This window comes from Mesoplodon bidens, assembly GCF_964165515.1.
Source record: "Mesoplodon bidens genome assembly, chromosome: 17".
Taxonomy (NCBI): Eukaryota; Metazoa; Chordata; class Mammalia; order Artiodactyla; family Ziphiidae; genus Mesoplodon; species Mesoplodon bidens.
This window is the reverse complement of record NC_138174.1, coordinates 32,598,312-32,616,742: the sequence shown is the minus strand read 5'-3', so window position 1 is coordinate 32,616,742 and position 18,431 is coordinate 32,598,312. Positions and strand designations below refer to the sequence as shown.

Here is an 18,431-nt window from a genome sequence, read left to right as displayed (position 1 = left end):
CCCTTAGCCTGCTGGTTAGTTCCTACCCTGTACCTTGGGTGTATCCTCATATGGGCCTTTGTTAATTCTGTGCATCTGCAGATGTCTGTGCTTGTTCAGAGATCTGCCACCTTTCTGTCTTCCACTGGGGCTGCTCCATGGTAGGTAATGCCTGGCACCAGCCCTCTTGGTCAGGGCTCCCCCAGAACCCAAAGACTTCATTCACAGCCAGCTCCCCACTACTCTTTCTGCCAGCAGTATCTTGGCTCAAGAGAGGAATATTGGTTGGAGTTGATTGTGGAGGAGAAGCCAGGAAGTGTCAGGTCAAGTTGTCATTTGCACATAGTTTTCCCTCTATTCTCATTCCTAACTACATGTGTTTTATTATATGCTGAGTGTATATGATGCCTATTTTAGGTTAAGATACACAATAATCTTTCGAAGCCTTACAGAGCAGATTCCGTGTCACATTATTGCAGTTGTTCGGTATAGAGGATAAATAAATCCACATATTCCTTAATCAGTTTACTGAAGCGAATGATCTTCACAACATGGTGTGGAACACAGTTAAGGAAACCAGAGCAGAGGGATATTTCATTTCAATTCTGCAGCATCTTTTGCTGATTCGAAATGATTATTTTATAAGGTAAGAGGAAGGTATATTCTAATATTTTCTTTCACTAATAAAATTCTATTAATTGTGAAATTCACCTGATGTTTGATTCAGGCAAGCAAATATTTTTAAGTTTTGTATTTCTTTCATAATATTGATTCATAGAATGCACTGTTTCCTCTGGGCATATATTTAGGTAGAAGATGGTATAAAATGATATTACTATTACTTTCTAAGCACCAGCAGATTCTTGGTTACAACTTTTCAGCTGAATAAAAATGCAGACTAGCAACAAATTACTAGTTTACTGCGTGATGAATAATGTTTTCTGGTTAGTCCCTAGGCAATAGGAATGGCAGATACTAAACATCACTTTTATTAGTGTTTAAGTAGCTAGCAAGTTCCTTAATAATACAGTTGTGTTTAATGTTGCTAATGTATCAGAAAGCTAGACAAATGACTTTTCAAGTTTGATTATATCCTAGACATCTTGAGCGTAACAAATTGTTTAAAGAAAATAATTGTTTATCCATGTTTATCTGTAGTTATATATGGATAGTAACACTTAAGCGGCTGGATTGTTATGAAGATTAAAATGGTAACATGAGTGAGACCCCTAGCCAAATATCTGGCATATGGTGTATGCTCAATAAATGTCCTCTCTACCCTTTTAACTCTTTCATTACTGTTTTATGAAGGAAGCTGAGATCTTTGAATATAAAACTATTTTGGTCACCTTTAATTTAATTTTGCTGAAATTTTATTCTCAAATACTATGGGTTGTATGTCTTTTCTTACTCTAATTTCAAGTAGGAGGAGTTGCTAGACAGTCTCATTCAGGCTGTGTCCTCTAGGTGATGTCAGAGGGTACAATTTAGGTTTTTGATGTACCTAACAAGTGAATAGAATAAAAGTCTAAACATGGTAAAACTTTAGGTTCTTCGAGATGAGTACAGATCATCCATCCTACCTCTTTACTTTGTAGAATTGGGAAATCCCAGTGGTATTCTAAAATAGAGTTCAGGAACCTGTTTTGAGACCTTATTTGCTTCTTTCTCACATTTTATTAAAATAAGACACTTTAAATATTTAACCACTTTAATAAATGCTAGATAAAAAATACTAATACTTGATTAATAATATTTTTAAGTATCATAGGTACCCCACTAATTGTAATAATGTACTCTTCTGAAGATTTACCTAAAAATAAACTTGGAACTTCCATTTATTCTAAAGTAGCCCCATCCTATTCTTGATACCTGTGTGGTTGGTCCCGTCAACCTCTGATTTTTTGCCACTTGAATTTCCAAGAATTTAAGACTGCTGTTTGCTTTCAAAGCATTGAATGTGTCTACAGTGTTACAAAGGGGGTTACTTAATCCCTTCATCTGTGTTCCAGGGAGCATGTGGTTGTGTCTAACTTCAAAACAGATTAAAAAGCACAACTGTAGTGGGGCACACTCAGGTGAGCCTTTCACTTTAGTGGAATCAAGAGTCTAAAGAAATATTACATTGTAACATTACCAAAGTGACATTAGTGAGGCATAGAAGTTCATCTAGTTTGGTCATTTTTTGAGTAGCGTCTTTTAAGTTTGATACTCCTCTATGTTGCCTTCTTTCTTGGCTCTTTAAGCCTGAGGCCCTTGGTCTTTGTTCCAGACATGGTTGTTTGCTATGAAGGCAGAATTCTTCCCATGACTGCTGTAGTGAAGATGATCCCATTGATTCTTTCCTATGTTCCAAAATTCTCAGTTATTTATTACTGTTATTGTTGTTGTTGATTCTTATAGTGAGTATACATTTATTACAAGATAGAGTCAGAATTGTGGTCACTTACATAATATTTTTATTATATATTCATCCTTTTAATTAACATACAGTAAATTTACTCTTTTTGCTGTGTAGTCCAAGATTCATAAATCTTGTTCTTTTGGTTTTAGCTTCATTTTTCGGTTTTACTATCTCGAATGGACCTAGATTTCACCTTTCAGAAATATTCAGTTATCTGAACACTTTTAACTGATGAACATTTAAAATTAATATTGAAGATACACCAGAAATATAGCTACACGTGGAACAACTCCTACAGAACACCTACTGAACGCTGGCAGAAGACCTCAGACCTCCCAAAAGGCAAGAAACTCCCCACGTACCTGGGAAGGGCAAAGCGGAGAGATTCCCGCACAGAGGATCGGTGCCGACCGGCACTCACCAGCCCAAGGCTTGTCTGCTCGCCCGCCGGGGCAGGCGGCGCTGGAAGCTGAGGCTCGGGCTTCGGTCAGAGCGCAGGGAGAGGACTGGGGCTGGCGGCGAGAACTCAGCCTGAAGGGGGCTAATGCGCCACAGCTAGCCGGGAGGGAGTCCGGGAAAACTCTGGAGCTGCCGAAGAGGCAAGAGACTATTTCTTCCCTCTTGGTTTCCTGGTGCGCGAGGAGAGGGGATTAAGAGCGCTGCTTAAGGGAGCCCCAGAGACGGGCGCGAGACGCGGCTGAAAGCGCGGAGCCCAGAGACGGGTGTGGGACGCTGGGGTTGCTGCTGCCGCCACCAAGAGGCCTGTGTGCGAGCGCAGGTCACTGTCCACGCCGCCCTTCCGGGAGCCTGTACAGCCCGTCACTGCCGGGGTCCCGGGATCCAGAGACGGCTTCCCTGGGAGAACACACGGCGTGCCTCGGGCTGGTGCAATGTCACGCCGGCCTCTGCGGCTGCAGGCTCGCCCCACACTCCGTGCCCCTCCCTCCCGCCAGGCCTGAGTGAGCCAGAGTCCCCGAAGCGGCTGCTCCTTTAACCCTGTCCTGAGCGAAGAACAGATGCCTTCCGGCGACCTACACGCAGAGGCGGGGCCAAATCCAAAGCTGAGACCCAGGAGCTGTGAGAACAAAGAAGAGAAAGGGAAATCTCTCCCAGCAGCCTCAGAAGCAGCGGATTAAAGCTCCACAGTCAACTTGATGTACCCTGCATCTGTGGAATACATGAATAGACAACAAATCATCCCAAATTGAGGAGTCAGGAGTCAGTACTGTGCCTCTGAGGTGGGAGAGCCAACTTCAGGACACTGGTCCACAAGAGACCTCCCAGCTCCACATAATATCAAACGGCAAAAATCTTCCAGAGATCTCCATCTCAACAGCAGCACCCAGCTTCACTCAACGACCAGCAAGCTACAGTGCTGGACACGAACACAACGCCACCCATTAGCAGAGAGGCTGCCTAAAATCATAAAAAGTCTGCAGACACCCCAAAACACACCACCAGACGTGGACCTGCCCACCAGAAAGACAAGATCCAGCCTCATCCACCAGAACACAGGCACTAGTCCCCTCCACCAGGAAGCCTACACAACCCACTAAACCAACCTTAGCCACTAGGGACAGACACCAAAAACAACAGGAACTACGAACCTGCAGCCTGCAAAAAGGAGACCCCAAACACAGTAACATAAGGAAAATGAGAAGACAGAAAAACACACAGCAGGAGAAGGAGCAAGATAAAAACCCACCAGACCTAACAAATGAAGAGGTAATAGGCAGTCTACCTGAAAAAGAATTCAGAATAATGATAGTAAAGATGATCCAAGATTGTATTTCCAAGATCCAAAATCTTGGAAATAGAATAGACAAAATGCAAGAAACAGTTAACAAGGACGTAGAAGAACTAAAGATGAATCAAGCATCGATTAAAAACACAATACATGAAATGAAAAATACTCTAGATGGGATCAATAGTAGAATAACTGAGGCAGAAGAACGGATAAGTGAGGTGGAAGATAAAATAGTGGAAATAACTGCTGCAGAGCAAAATAAAGAAAAAAGAATGAAAAGAACAGAGGACAGTCTCAGAGACCTCTGGGACAACATGAAATGCACCAACATTCGAATTATAGGGGTTCCAGAAGAAGAAGAGAAAAAGAAAGGGACTGAGAAAATATTTGAAGAGATTATAGTTGAAAACTTCCCTACTATGGGAAAGGAAATAGTTAATCAAGTCCAGGAGGCACAGAGAGTCCCATACAGAATAAATCCAAGGAGAAATACACCAAGACACATATTAATCAAACTGTGAAAAATTAAACACAAAGAAATCATATTAAAAGCAGCAAGGGAAAAACAACATAATAACACACAAGGGAATCCCCATCAGGATAACAGCTGATCTCTCAGCAGAAACTCTACAAGCCAGAAGGGAGTAGCAGGACATAATTAAAGTGATGAAGGAGAAAAACCTGCAAGCAAGATTACTCTACGCAGGAAGGATCTCATTCAGATTTGATGGAGAATTTAAAACGTTTACAGACAAGCAAAAGCTGAAAGAGTTCAGCACCACCAAACCAGCTTTACAACAAATGCTAAAGGAACTTCTCTAGGCAAGAAACACAACAGAAGGAAAAGGCCTACAATAACGAACCCAAAGCAATTAAGGAAATGGGAATAGGAACATACATATCAATAATTACCTTAAATGTAAATGGACTAAATGCTCCCACCAAAAGACAGAGATTGGCTGAATGGATACAAAAACAAGACCCATATATATGCTGTCTACAAGAGACCCACTTCAGACCTAGAGACACATACAGACTGAAAGTAAGGGGATGGAAAAAGATATTCCATGCAAATGGAAACCAAAAGAAAGCTGGAGTAGCAATTCTCATATCAGACAAAATAGACTTTAAAATAAAGACTACTAGAAGAGACAAAGAAGGACACTACATAATGATCAAGGGATCGATCCAAGAAGAAGATATAACAATTGTAAATATTTATGCACCCAACATAGGAGCACCTCAATACATAAGGCAAATACTAACAGCCATAAAAGGAGAAATCGACAGTAACACAATCATAGTAGGGGACTTTAACACCCCACTTTCACCAATGGACAGATCATCCAAAATGAAAATAAATAAGGAAAAACAAGCTTTAAATGATACATTAAACAAGATGAACTTAATTGATATTTATAGGACATTCCATCCAAAAACAACAGAATACACATTTTTCTCAAGTGCTCATGGAACATTCTCCAGGATAGATCATATCATGGGTCACAAATCAAGCCTTGGTAAATTTAAGAAAATTGAAATTGTATCAAGTATCTTTTCCGACCACAATGCTATGAGACTAGATATCAATTACAGGAAAAGATCTGTAAAAAATACAAACACATGGAGGCTAAACAATACACTACTTAATAACGAAGTGATCACTGAAGAAATCAAAGAGGAAATTAAAAAATACCTAGAAACAAATGACAATGGAGACACGACGACCCAAAACCTATGGGATGCAGCAAAAGCAGTTCTAAGAGGGAAGTTTATAGCAATACAATCCTACCTTAAGAAACAGGAAACATCTCGAATAAACAACCTAACCTTGCACCTAAAGCAATTAGAGAATGAAGAACAAAAACATCCCAAAATTAGCAGAAAGAAAGAAATCATAAAAATCAGATCGGAAATAAATGAAAAAGAAATGAAGGAAACGATAGCAAAGATCAATAAAACTAAAAGCTGGTTCTTTGAGAAGATAAACAAAATTGATAAACCATTAGCCAGACTCATCAAGAAAAAAGGGGAGAAGACTCAAATCAATAGAATTAGAAATGAAAATGGAGAAGTAACAACTGACACTGCAGAAATACAAAAGATCATGAGAGATTATTACAAGCAACTGTATGCCAATAAAATGGACAACCTGGAAGAAATGGAAAAATTCTTAGAAATGCACAACCTGCCAAGACTGAATCAGGAAGAAATAGAAAATATGAACAGACCAATCACAAGCACTGAAATTGAAACTGTGATAAAAAATCTTCCAACACACAAAAGCCCGGACCAGATGGCTTCACAGGCGAATTCTATCAAGCATTTAGAGAAGAGCTAACACCTATCCTTCTCAAACTCAAAAGAAATGCAAATCAAAACTACAATGAGATATCATCTCTCACCATTCAGAATGGCCATCATCAAAAAATCTAGAAACAATAAATGCTGGAGAGGGTGTGGAAAAGAGGGAACACTCTTGCACTGCTGGTGGGAATGTGAATTGGTACAGCCACTATGGAGAACGGTATGGAGGTTCCTTAAAAAACTACAAATAGAACTACCATATGACCCATCAATCCCACTACTGGGCATATACCCTGAGAAAACCATTATTCAAAAAGAGTCATGTACCAAAATGTTCATAGCAGCCCTATTTACAATAGCCCGGAGCTGGAAACAACCTAAGTGTCCATCATCGGATGAATGGATAAAGAAGATGTGGCACATATATACAATGGAATATTACTCAGCCATAAAAAGAAACGAAATTGAGCTATTTGTAATGAGGTGGTTGGACCTAGAGTCTGTCATACAGAGTGAAGTAAGTCAGAAAGAGAAAGACAAATACTGTATGCTGACACATATATATGGAATTTAAGAAAAAAAAATGTCATGAAGAACATAGGGGTAAGACAGGAATAAAGACACAGACCTACTAGAGAATGGACTTGAGGATATGGGGAGCGGGAAGGGTAAGCTGTGACAAAGCGAAAGAGAGGCATGGACATATATACACTACCAAACGTAAGGTAGATAGCTAGTGGGAAGCAGCTGCATAGCACAGGGAGATCAGCTCGGTGCTTTGTGACCTCCTGGAGGGGTGGGATAGGGAGGGCGGGAGGGAGACGCAAAAGGGAGGGGTTATGGGAACATATGTATATGTATAACTGATTAAATTTGTGAAATACAAAAAAGTTAATATTGACATTAATAAATACAACTTTTGAAGTTTTTTATAAGTTAATTTTCATTGTAGAATGCAAAATATTGTCATTTAAAAGAATTAGTGGATAGGAAATTTAAAATCTTTGCTTACTTTCATATCTGGAACCAAAGGAAATTTTACTGAAATGGAACTCAATCGGAGAATGTACATCAAAGGTCCCCAAGAAAAATCAAGTGCAGTAAGATAATTGGAAGGTGGATGGAAGATCAAATTCAATTCTGTAACACATTATTAATGGCTTATTGTGTGCAAAATAGCATGTTAGTTGAATGTGCATGGGAGATAATTTCTGATATTTGGTAAAAAAAAAAACTACAGAGAAAGTGAAGGTGATTTCAAAATATTCTCCAACAAAAATGACTTTTACTAATGAAGTAATGACACTTATGTTTATCCCTTAATTAGGTTGGTTACATATTCCTTTGACATATTCACTACCTTATCAATATCACTCATAGAGATTATTTTCTAGATTTACATTTCTGGAATCCAGAAGTATATTGTTCTTTACTAGTATTACCTTACTGAAAGTTTTTGCATGAAATTTCAGCTACATTATAAATGAGCTCATAATTTAGGGTGGTGGAAGTGAGAAAACACTTAATGACAATATGTTTTTTTAAAAAATTATACACAATAGCTTGTGTTAATTTAAGACATGTTTTTATTAAAACAACATCAAGATAACATTAAATAAGAGTAAAAAAGGGACAGAGTGCATCATCTCAGTTTTTAAATGTGATAGATAGAAACGTGTGTGCAATTTATGTACCTCAAGTGTAAATGTGGTTATTATAGCTAAAATATTAGGGAATGGGAGATTATTTCATTGAAAGAAGTTGAGAAAATTGAGGAAAGCATTGATAATACCTTCTTGCTTTAATTTGTATCCAAGAACACTATGTCTTGAATATTTTTACTCTATGACAATTAATGAACATTGTCTTATTTGCTAATGTTAAGCTGTAGTGAATTTTATTCAGCATAATGGATGGTTTATTAGGTACCAGGTAAATAGGTCCAGGGCAGTAGGTCATAGTATACAGGGAAGGAAATCTCAAGTAGCTGTAGGCATCATCACATACGTGGTGAGAAGGGGTTGGAGAGGAAAACTGTGCAAAAAGTCATTGAGAAGAAATAGTCCTAAGTGGTGGTTCAGATGGAGGACTGTATTCATTAGAATATTACCTACCCTCTCTATCACTCTTTCTATCACTGTAGTTTTGGTTTTGTTTGTAAAATCTTCTGGATATTTCTTTCATGTTTGTTGGCTTGAGTTTTAAGGGATTTTTTTAGCTTATTACTAACACAGGTGGATTGAACTTAATTGTACTAACACATGAAGCCTAATTGGGGATTTTAATTAAATTTAAATTTTGGACAAAAATTGTTATAGTGAAGTTTTCTAGCTTTCTTTTGAGTAAGGAACATTCATTTGATATTGTTTATAATTCACAGTCTAACAAACATTCTAAAAACAGTGAACTGTATGGTTTTAAGAACCTTCCAGATAATTTTTTAGAAAATATATCTTTTGGTTTGTATTAATAAAATGAATTAATGGTAGCTCTTTCAGTATGGTACAGTGATAGGTTGATGATCTCTGCTGAGGACTGCTTTTAAGTACATATCACTTCATTTTAATATTCTCTTTCTTACTGCCAACTAATTAAGTCAAGATTCTGACTTTTGCAAGAAAATGATCTTTAAAGCACACTGTATTTATAGCTAAAAGATCATAAAAATATAATGTGTTAAAATCATTAGAAGGAAAGTGGCAGTTGTATTTACTCTCACTCCCATGTTAAATCTATATGTCAACTTTTGAAACTATACAATTGTATATTATTGAAGGTAGAAATCAAGCTACTGAAATACTTTGTTTTGATGTAAAGTTACACTAATAGAGTGTACATTTATTCTTTTCCTTGGTTCTAGGCAACAGTACTTCAAATTAATTGATGAGTGTGTATCCCAGATTGTACTGCATAGAGATGGGATGGACCCAGACTTCACATATCGGAAAAGACTAGACTTAGATTTAAGTCAGTTTGTTGGTGAGTGTTTCTCTGTTATTTACATGAAAATACCTTATGTCCCTTACCCATGGGTTAGTGCTAGAGTGTTGTTTCTCACAGTGTGACCTGTAGACTCCAGAGCGTCCTGGATACCTTTTCAGGAGGTCCTAATAGTCAAAACTATTTTCATAACAATACTGAGACAGTTATTTGCCATTTCTACTCTGTTGATATTTTCAGAGCAATATTGGGAAAACTGCTGGTACTTTGTTGTGAAGCAAGGCAGTGGCACCAAACTGTATTTGTAGCCATGGGATTCTTTATTCTCAGTAAAACAAAAGAAATGAAACAAAAAAAGTACCATTTTTTATTTAAGAATGTCCTTGATAAAGAGCTAAAAAAATGTTAATTTTATTAAATATTTACCTTTGCACACACATCATTTCAATATTCTGTGTGAATATATTCAATATTCAATATATTGTGTGTGTGAATCACTTGTGCTGCAAACCAGAGTCCAATAGGAAATACTTGTGTAATCGTCTGAGTTGCCAGCTGAAATGCCTGCTTTTTTTTTTTGAACTTTGAAAAAAGGATCATCATACAAATTGTGGCTACTCAGATGTGAGTGTTTGGCACACACTTTCCTAAAAATGAAGTAAAATGTGTCTGTAACTTCAATGAAAATGATAGAATATGTTACCAATGATAAAATTGGAATATTCAAGTAAATATTTGAGTTTTGGAAAACTTGTACTTGCTACCATCATCTTGGCAGCTTTGCAGTTCTAAATTTTTTTCTGATGAGATCAGTGGTGGTATTACCCTATCTGATTATTTTGATATTGTATGATGAGATGTGTCACCATTTGGAGGATCTGCATGACTCTGCAAACCACTCTTTCCCAAATGACTGGGGCTTGATGTGTCTAAATGATTTAAAAGTAACAGAGTACAAAATGGTCATTGACATCATACCCGATTCCACATTGTAACTAATGTTTAAGAAGTTACCATATATCAAATCTTGGTTTAGCATTAAAAAGGAATATCTATTATTTGCATGAAGTTGTTTTTTCTTCATATAATATTTGAGTTCAGGAAGAAGTGTGGAATGTGTAGAATGAAAAAAGAGTAGATAATACTAGTGAGACTGATAAAGTGAATACGTGTTTCTCTCTGCAGGAGAGAAGAAATTAGGAGTTCCTGGGGGTGGGAGGGACGTAGAAATGAAGAAACATATGCTCTAAATATGTAGCAAACTAAAATGTGGAATGATTCTGAATAGTGTCTGAAGAGAAAACTTTTTCTACCTGGACATTAGGAATATTTTTTCTTGAGTAGGTGAGAGGTTTTGACATTGAATTCTTGAGAAGGGAATACTATATAATCTTTGAATACTTCTTGGCTATATAAGTGAAACATGCTACATAGTTATAATAAGTTCATTGTGTTTATTTATTGTAAATGTTTAGAATAAACTTATAGATACAATGCAGAAGACTTAAGTACAGAAGAGAGTGCCCCTGTATTTACACGCTTAGGTGAGAGAAGACAGTAGGGGAGGCAGATATTGGAAAGTATAGGGCACAGATAACTCCATATATTAAAAGAGGGATTCAAGAGATGCTGTCTGTGCAACAGGAATCAGAGGATTAAGTATTAATTTAGTGCTACAGAGCCAGCCAAATGAAAGTAAAATTATCAAAAATGGGGTTTATATGGGAAACAGTGTTTTCTTATTTCATAGTAGGAAGTTATCTATAATGTCCTAAATAGTTAAATCAGAAAATAATGGTGCACACACTTTATTTAGAGTTAGGAAGCTAATCACCAGAGCTGTAAGAGGAAGCATTTAGGAAGCGGGACTGAGTTTTGGGTGCAATGATTTGGTTGACTTTTGCTTCTCCTAACTTGTTCTGTGATATATTTTCTTAAACCATGTTCATTATTACTTTCATTAAAGAAAGAAAGAAGTGATACAGGACATTCATGAGACATCCATAATGAATTCATTCATAATATGAATTACTTCTCCTGCAAAGTATCCCATCATGTGGATACATATCAGAGCTTATTAGTCAATCTATTATTGGTGACATTTAAGTTATTTGCAGTTTTTTGCTAACATAATATTTTAATGAATATTCTTGCTTAAAGGTGAAGTCCTAGAAATACATTACTGGTTGAAAGAAAATATTAATTTTAAGTTTTAGTACATATTGCATAGTTTCTCATCAGTAAAGTTCCTTAATTATACTTCCACTGTTTTTAGGAGAGTAGGGTTCCCTGTGCTATCTCCAATACTCAACATTAGGGATCATTTAATCTTTGCTTATTTCTCATTAAAACTTTTTATATTTTCATATTGCTAGGGAAAATCAAGTATCTGTTCTTACGATTTAGCAATTTTTAATTTTCTTATTCCTAATTTTCTGCTCATTACTATTGCACATTTTCCTAGTTGGTATTGACTATCCTCACTTTTTTCAAAATATTTATGAATTGAGGATAGCAACCTTTCAGTATTGTATGTTACAGTTGAACTCCCTCCTCCTTTTGCCTAATACAAGGTTAGAATTGTAATTGGGTTTATCTTTCTCCTTATATTTTGTGACCTTGGTATCATGCTTAGAAAATCCTTCTCCATTCCAAACTTATATGTTTCACCATTTTGTTTATTTTATTACTGACACTATTTCTAATTTTTCTCTATGATTTTTTTCTTTCTAAATTTTTAAAGTAACAATGAATTTAAAAAAAATTTGTCATTGCCATTTTAGATATTTGCATAGATCGGGTGAAACTAGAAGAGTATGAAGAGAAAGTATCAGAACTTAACAAGAAAGTAAGTAATTTGACTAACTTTGCAAGACTATATGGGGGCTCCTGCAGCTCTGCTTCTGCCTCATGGACTCTGCCTTCTTCTCACTTCCTTCTTTACCTCCTTCAGGTATCTGCACAAATGCCATTCTCTGAGGAGGACTTCCTGGACCATTATATTTAAACATTTAAACTCCCCACTCCCTACTCTGACCCTCCCTGCGCTTCTTTTCTTGTTTTTCTACTGTTGTATTTATCACCATCTGACATATTGCATCATTTAGGTATCTGTGTGTGTATATGCGAATGTCTTGTCTATTTCTCCCTCTGGAATAAACTTTATGAGGGATTTGTGTTTGCTTTATTCACTATCCTGGCACCTAGAACAATTCCTGGACTGAGAACTAAAACATATTCTTTGAATGAGTTGAATGAATAAATGATTGACAATGTATAGAGTCAGCATTTTAAGATTGGAGTATTTCTCAAGACATCATATAATTCAGGCCCTTTAGAATGAAATTATGTCTAAAAATTTTAAGAGAAAAAGTTTAACTTGCTTTCTGTTTTGATTAAAGTTACTTCATTAGACTAAGAGGAACCACATAAAATTGTCATTTTCATAGATAAAAAAATACTGAATGTCAGCAGTTTCATTTGTTTCTGGCCAATAGTATTGCTGACCATCTAGCCATTCCCCTCTTTTCTTTAAGCTACTCTTTTGTGCCTTTTATCTCTACTTAATGGGTATCTGTTAGACTTTTTCTCTATTTTTAAAATTTTACTTTTAAATTTTATTATTTTTTGTTGTTGTTGGATTCTTTACATTTTAAGTAGTTACTCTGATTTGAATTCTGAGGGCTGGTTCCTCACATTCAAGGAATCATGTTAATTACTACTACCACCACCTCAATGAAAACATACAAAAGGAACATTTACACTGAGTTAGGCACTATGCCAGAGAGTCTACATTTTTGATGTGTCAGGCCCTAAATGAATCTTGAGAGAATTGTACATTTTTTTTATAGACTTTTAAGATAAAACATAACTTGCAAATGGTAGATACTTTCATAAGTTATTTGTAACTTATGAAAAACTTTGTAAGTATCCTGTCCAAGAAGTCCTAAGTTTCACCAAATACTTAGTGAGAGGATATTATCTCCCAGGCCTTTGGCTGCAGGCTTGGATTACAGCTGTGGATATGATATCGCCATTTCTGTGAAGCAACTTAGTTTACAGGGGGAAACAAATTAATAGATGCTTTAAATTAAGTGTCATGAGTGTTCCAGTTGATAGATGTTTGTGTTGTATGGTGACTTTTCACCCCACTAACTCTGTATTCCAAGCTCCGGAAATACTTGAATTCATAGTGGGAAAGTAGTAGCAAACTTTCAAGTGTTTGATTTGAATACATCCCAGATACTTTACATTTCCTTTTTTTTTTTTTTAACATCTTTATGGAGTATAATTGCTTTACAATGGTGTGTTAGTTTCTGCTTTATAACAAAGTGAATCAGCTATACATATACATATATCCCCATATCTCCTGCCTATTGTGTCTCTCTCCCACCCTCCCTATCCCACCCCTCTAGGTGGTCAAAAAGCACCGAGCTGATCTCCCTGTGCTATGCGGCTGCTTCCCACTAGCTATCTATTTTACATTTGGTAGTACATGTAAGTCCATGCCAATCTCTCACTTTGTCCCAGTTTACCCTTCCCCCTCCCCGTGTCCTCAAGTCCATTCTCTAGTAAGTCTGTGTCTTTATTCCTATCTTGCCCCTAGGTTCTTCATGACCGTTATTATTATTTTTTAGATTCCATATATATGTGTTAGCATATGGTATTTGTTTTTCTGACTTCACTCTGTATGACAGAATCTAGGTCCATCCACCTCACTACAAATAACTCAATTTCGTTTCTTTTTATGGCTGAATAATATTCCATTGTATATATGTGCCACATCTTCTTTATCCATTCATCTGTCGATGGACACTTAGGTTGCTTCCGTGTCCTGGCTATTGTAAATAGAACTGCAGTGAACACTCTGGTACATGACTCTTTTTGAATTATGGTTTTCTCAGGGTATATGCCCAGGAGTGGGATTGCTGGGTCATATGGTAGTTCTATTTTTAGTGTTTTAGGAATCTCCATACTGTTCTCCATAGTGGCTGTATCAATTTACATTCCCACCAACAGTGCAAGAGGGTTCCCTTTTCTCCACACTCCCTCCAGCATTTATTGTTTGTAGATTTTCTGATGATGGCCATTCTGACCAGTGTGAGGTGATACCTCATTGTAGTTTTGATTTGCATTTCTCTAATGATTAGTGATGTTGAGCATCCTTTCATGTGTTTGTTGGCAATCTATATATCTTTTTGGAGAAATGTCTATTTAGGTCTTCTGCCCATTTTTGGATTGGGTTGCTCGTTTTTTTGATATTGAGCTCCATGAGCTGCTTGTATATTTTGGAGATTAATCCTTTGCCAGTTGCTTCATTTGCAAATATTTTCTCCCATTCTGAGGGTTGTCTTTTTGTCTTGTTTATTGTTTCCTTTGCTGTGCAAAAGCTTTTAAGTTGCATTAGGTCCCATTTGTTTATTTTTGTTTGTATTTCCATTTCTGTAGGAGGTGCCTCAAAAAGGATCTTGCTGTGATTTACGTCATAGAGTGTTCTGCCTATGTTTTCCTCTAAGAGTTTGATAGTGTTTGGCCTTACATTTAGGTCTTTAATCAATCTTGAGTTTATTTTTGTGTATGGTGTTAGGGAGTGTTCCAATTTCATTCTTTTACATGTAGCTGTCCAGTTTTCCCAGCACCACTTATTAAAGAGGCTGTCTTTTCTCCATTGTATATTCTTGCCTCCTTTATCAAAAATAAGGTGACTATATGGACGGGAGTTTATGTCTGGGCTTTCTATCCTGTTCCATTGATCTATATTTCTTTTTTTGTGCCAGTACCATACTGTCTTGATTACTGTAGCTTTGCAGTAGAGTCTGAAGTCAGGGAGCCTGATTCCTCTAGCTCCGTTTTTCTTTCTCAAGATTGCTTTGGCTATTCGGGGCTTTTGTCTTTCCATATAAATTGTGACATTTTTTGTTGTAGTTCTGTGAAAAATGCCGTTGCTACTTTGATAGAGATTGCATTAAATCTGTATATTGCTTTGGGTAGTATCATCATTTTGACAATGTTGCTTCCTCCAATCCAAGAACATGGTATATCTCTCCATCTGTTTGTATCATCTTCAATTTCTTTCATCAGTGTCTTATAATTTTCTGCATAGAGGTCTTTTATCTCCTTAAGTAGGTTTATTCCTAGGTATTTTTTTCTTTTTGTTGCAGTGGTAAATGGGATTGTTTCCTTAATTTCACTTACTCATTTTTTGTTGTAGGTGTATAGGAATGCCAGAGATTTTGTGCATTAATTTTGTATGCTGCAACCTTACCAAATTCATTGGTTAGTTCTAGTAGTTTTCGGGTGGCATCTTTAGGATTCTCTATGTATAGTATCATGTCATCTGCAAACAGTGACAGTTTTACTTCTTTTCCAATTTGTATTCCTTTTATTTCTTTTTCTTCTCTGCTTGCTGTGGCTAGGACTTCCAAAGCTATGTTAAGAGTGGCGAGAGTGAACATCCTTGTCTAGTTCCTGATCTTAGTGGAAATGCTTTCAGTTTTTCACAATTGGGTATGCTACTTGTGGTGGGTTTGTCATATATGGTGTTTATTATGTTGAGGTAGGTTCCCTCTGTGCCTACTTTCCAGAGAGTTTTTATCGTAAATTGGTACTGAATTTTGTCAAAAGCTTTATCTGCATCTGTTACGGTTATCATATGGTTTTCCTCCTTCAATTTGTTAATATGGTTTATCACATTGATTGATTTGCATATATTGAAGAATTCTTGCATTCCTGGGATAAACGCCACTTGATCATGGTGTATGATCCGTTTAACATGCTGTTGGATTCATTTGCTAGCATTCTGTTGAGGACTTTTGCATCTATGTTCATCAGTGATATTGGCCTATAGTTTTCTTTCTTTGTGACATCTTTGTCTTGCGTTGGTTTCAGGGTGATGGTGGCCTAGTAGAATGAGTTTGGGAGTGTTCCTCCCTCTGCTATATTTTGGAGGAGTTTTAGAAGGATAAGAGTTAGCTCTCTAAATGCTTGATAGAATTCACCTGTGAAGCCCTCTGTTTGTGGACTTTTGTTTGTTGGAAGATTTTTAATCACAGTCTCAATTTCAGTGCTTGTGACTGGTGTGTTTGTGTTTTCTATTTCTTCCTGGTTCAGTCTCGGAAGGTTGTACTTTTCTAAGAATTTCTCCATTTCTTTCAGGTTGTCCATTTTATTGGCATATAGCTGCTTGTAGTAATCTCTCATGATCCTTTATATTTCTTCATTGTGAGTTGTTACTTCTTTTTTCTTTCTAATTCTATTGATTTGAGTCTTATCCCTTTTTTTCTTGATGAGTCTGACTAATGGTTTATCAATTTTGTTTATCTTCTCAAGGAACGAGCTTTTAGTTTTATTGATCTTTTCTATTGTTTCTTTCATTTCTTTTTTGTTTATTTCTGATCTGATCCTTATGATTTCTTTCCTTCTGCTAACTTTGAGGGTTTTTTGTTCTTCTTTCTCTAATTGCTTTAGGTGTAAGGTTAGGTTGTTTATTTGAGATATTTCTTGTTTCTTGAGGTAGAATTGTATTGCTGTAAACTTCCCTGAGAACTGCTTTTGCTGCATTCCTTAGGTATTGGGTTGGCGTGTTTTCATTTTCCTTTGTTTCTAGGTATTTTTGATTTCCTTTTTGATTTCTTCAGTGATCTCTTGGTTATTATTAAGGAGTGTATTGTTTAGCCTCCATGTGTTTGTATTTATTACAGATTTTTTCCTGTAAGTGATATGTAGTCTCATAGTGTTGTGATCGGAAAAGATACTTGATGGAATTTCAATTTTCTTAAATTTACCAAGGCTTGATTTGTGACCCAGGGTATGATCTATCCTGGAAAATGTTCCATGAGCACTTGAGAAGAATGTGCATTGTGTTGTTTTTGGATGGGATGTCCTATAAATATCAATTAAATCCATCTTATTTAATGTATCTTATAAAGCTTGTGTTTTGTTATTTATTTTCATTTTGGATGATAGGTCCATTGGTGACAGTGGGTTGTTAACTTCCCTACTATGATTTTGTTACTGTTGATTTCTCCTTTTATGTCTGTTAGCATTTGCCTTATGTATTGAGGTTCTCTCATGCTGGGTGCATAAATATTTACAATTGTTATACCTTCTTCTTGGATTGATCCCTTGATCATTATGTCATGTCCTTTTTTGTCTCTTGTAATAGTCTTTATTTTAAAGTCCATTTTGTGTGATATGAAAATTGGTACTCCAGCTTTCTTTTGATTTCCATTTGCATGGAATATCTTTTCCATCCCCTCACTTTCAGTCTGTATGTGTCCCTAGGTCTGAAGTCGGTCTCTTTTACAGCATATATACGGGTCTTGTTTCGTATCCATTCAGCCAGTCTGTGTTTTGGTTGGAGCAAGTAATCCATTTACATTTAAGGTAATTATTGATATGTATGTTCCTATTACCATTTTATTAATTGAGTTGGGTTTGTTATTGTAGGTCTTTTCCTTCTCTTGTGTTTCCTGCCTAGAGAAGTTCCTTTAGCATTTGTTGTAAAGCTGGTTTGGTGGTGCTGAATTCTCTTAGCCTTTGCTTGTCTATAAAGGTTTTAATTTCTGCATTGAATCTGATTGAGATCTTTGCTGGGTACAGTAATCTTGGTTGTAGGTTTTCCCCTTTAATCACTTTAAATATGTCCTGCCACTCCCTTCTGGCTTGCAGAGTTTCTGCTGAAAGATCAGCTGTTAACCTTATGGGCATTCCCTTGTGTGTTATTTGTTGTTTTTCCTTTGCTGCTTTTAATATTTGTTCCTTGTATTTAATAATTGATGGTTTAGTATATGTCTTGACGTGTTTCTCCTTGGATTTATCCTGTATGGGATTGTCTGTGCTTCCTGGCCTTGACTGACTATTTCCTTTCCCTTTTTAGTGAAATTTTCAACTATAATCTCTTCAAATATTTTCTCAGATCCTTTCTTTTTCTTTTCTTCTTCTTGGACCCGTATAATTCGAATTTTGGTCCATTTAATGTTGTCCCAGAGATCTCTGAGATTGTCCTCAATTCTTTTCATTCTTTTTTCTTTATTCTTCTCTTCAGTAGTTATT

At 36.4% G+C, this 18,431-nt stretch overlaps 1 protein-coding gene across 1 annotated transcript in view; it reads left to right on the top strand.

Annotated features, from left to right (window-relative positions):
- The window catches only part of DIAPH3 (diaphanous related formin 3), a 538,397-nt gene that overhangs the window by 182,256 nt on the left and 337,710 nt on the right, over positions 1 to 18,431 (top strand). Inside the window, exons 12-14 of the mRNA XM_081214488.1 lie at positions 509 to 625; positions 9,298 to 9,416; positions 12,161 to 12,225. Of these exons, the coding sequence (XP_081070614.1) occupies positions 509 to 625; positions 9,298 to 9,416; positions 12,161 to 12,225 (301 nt within the window). The remainder of the gene's footprint in view (positions 1 to 508; positions 626 to 9,297; positions 9,417 to 12,160; positions 12,226 to 18,431) is intronic.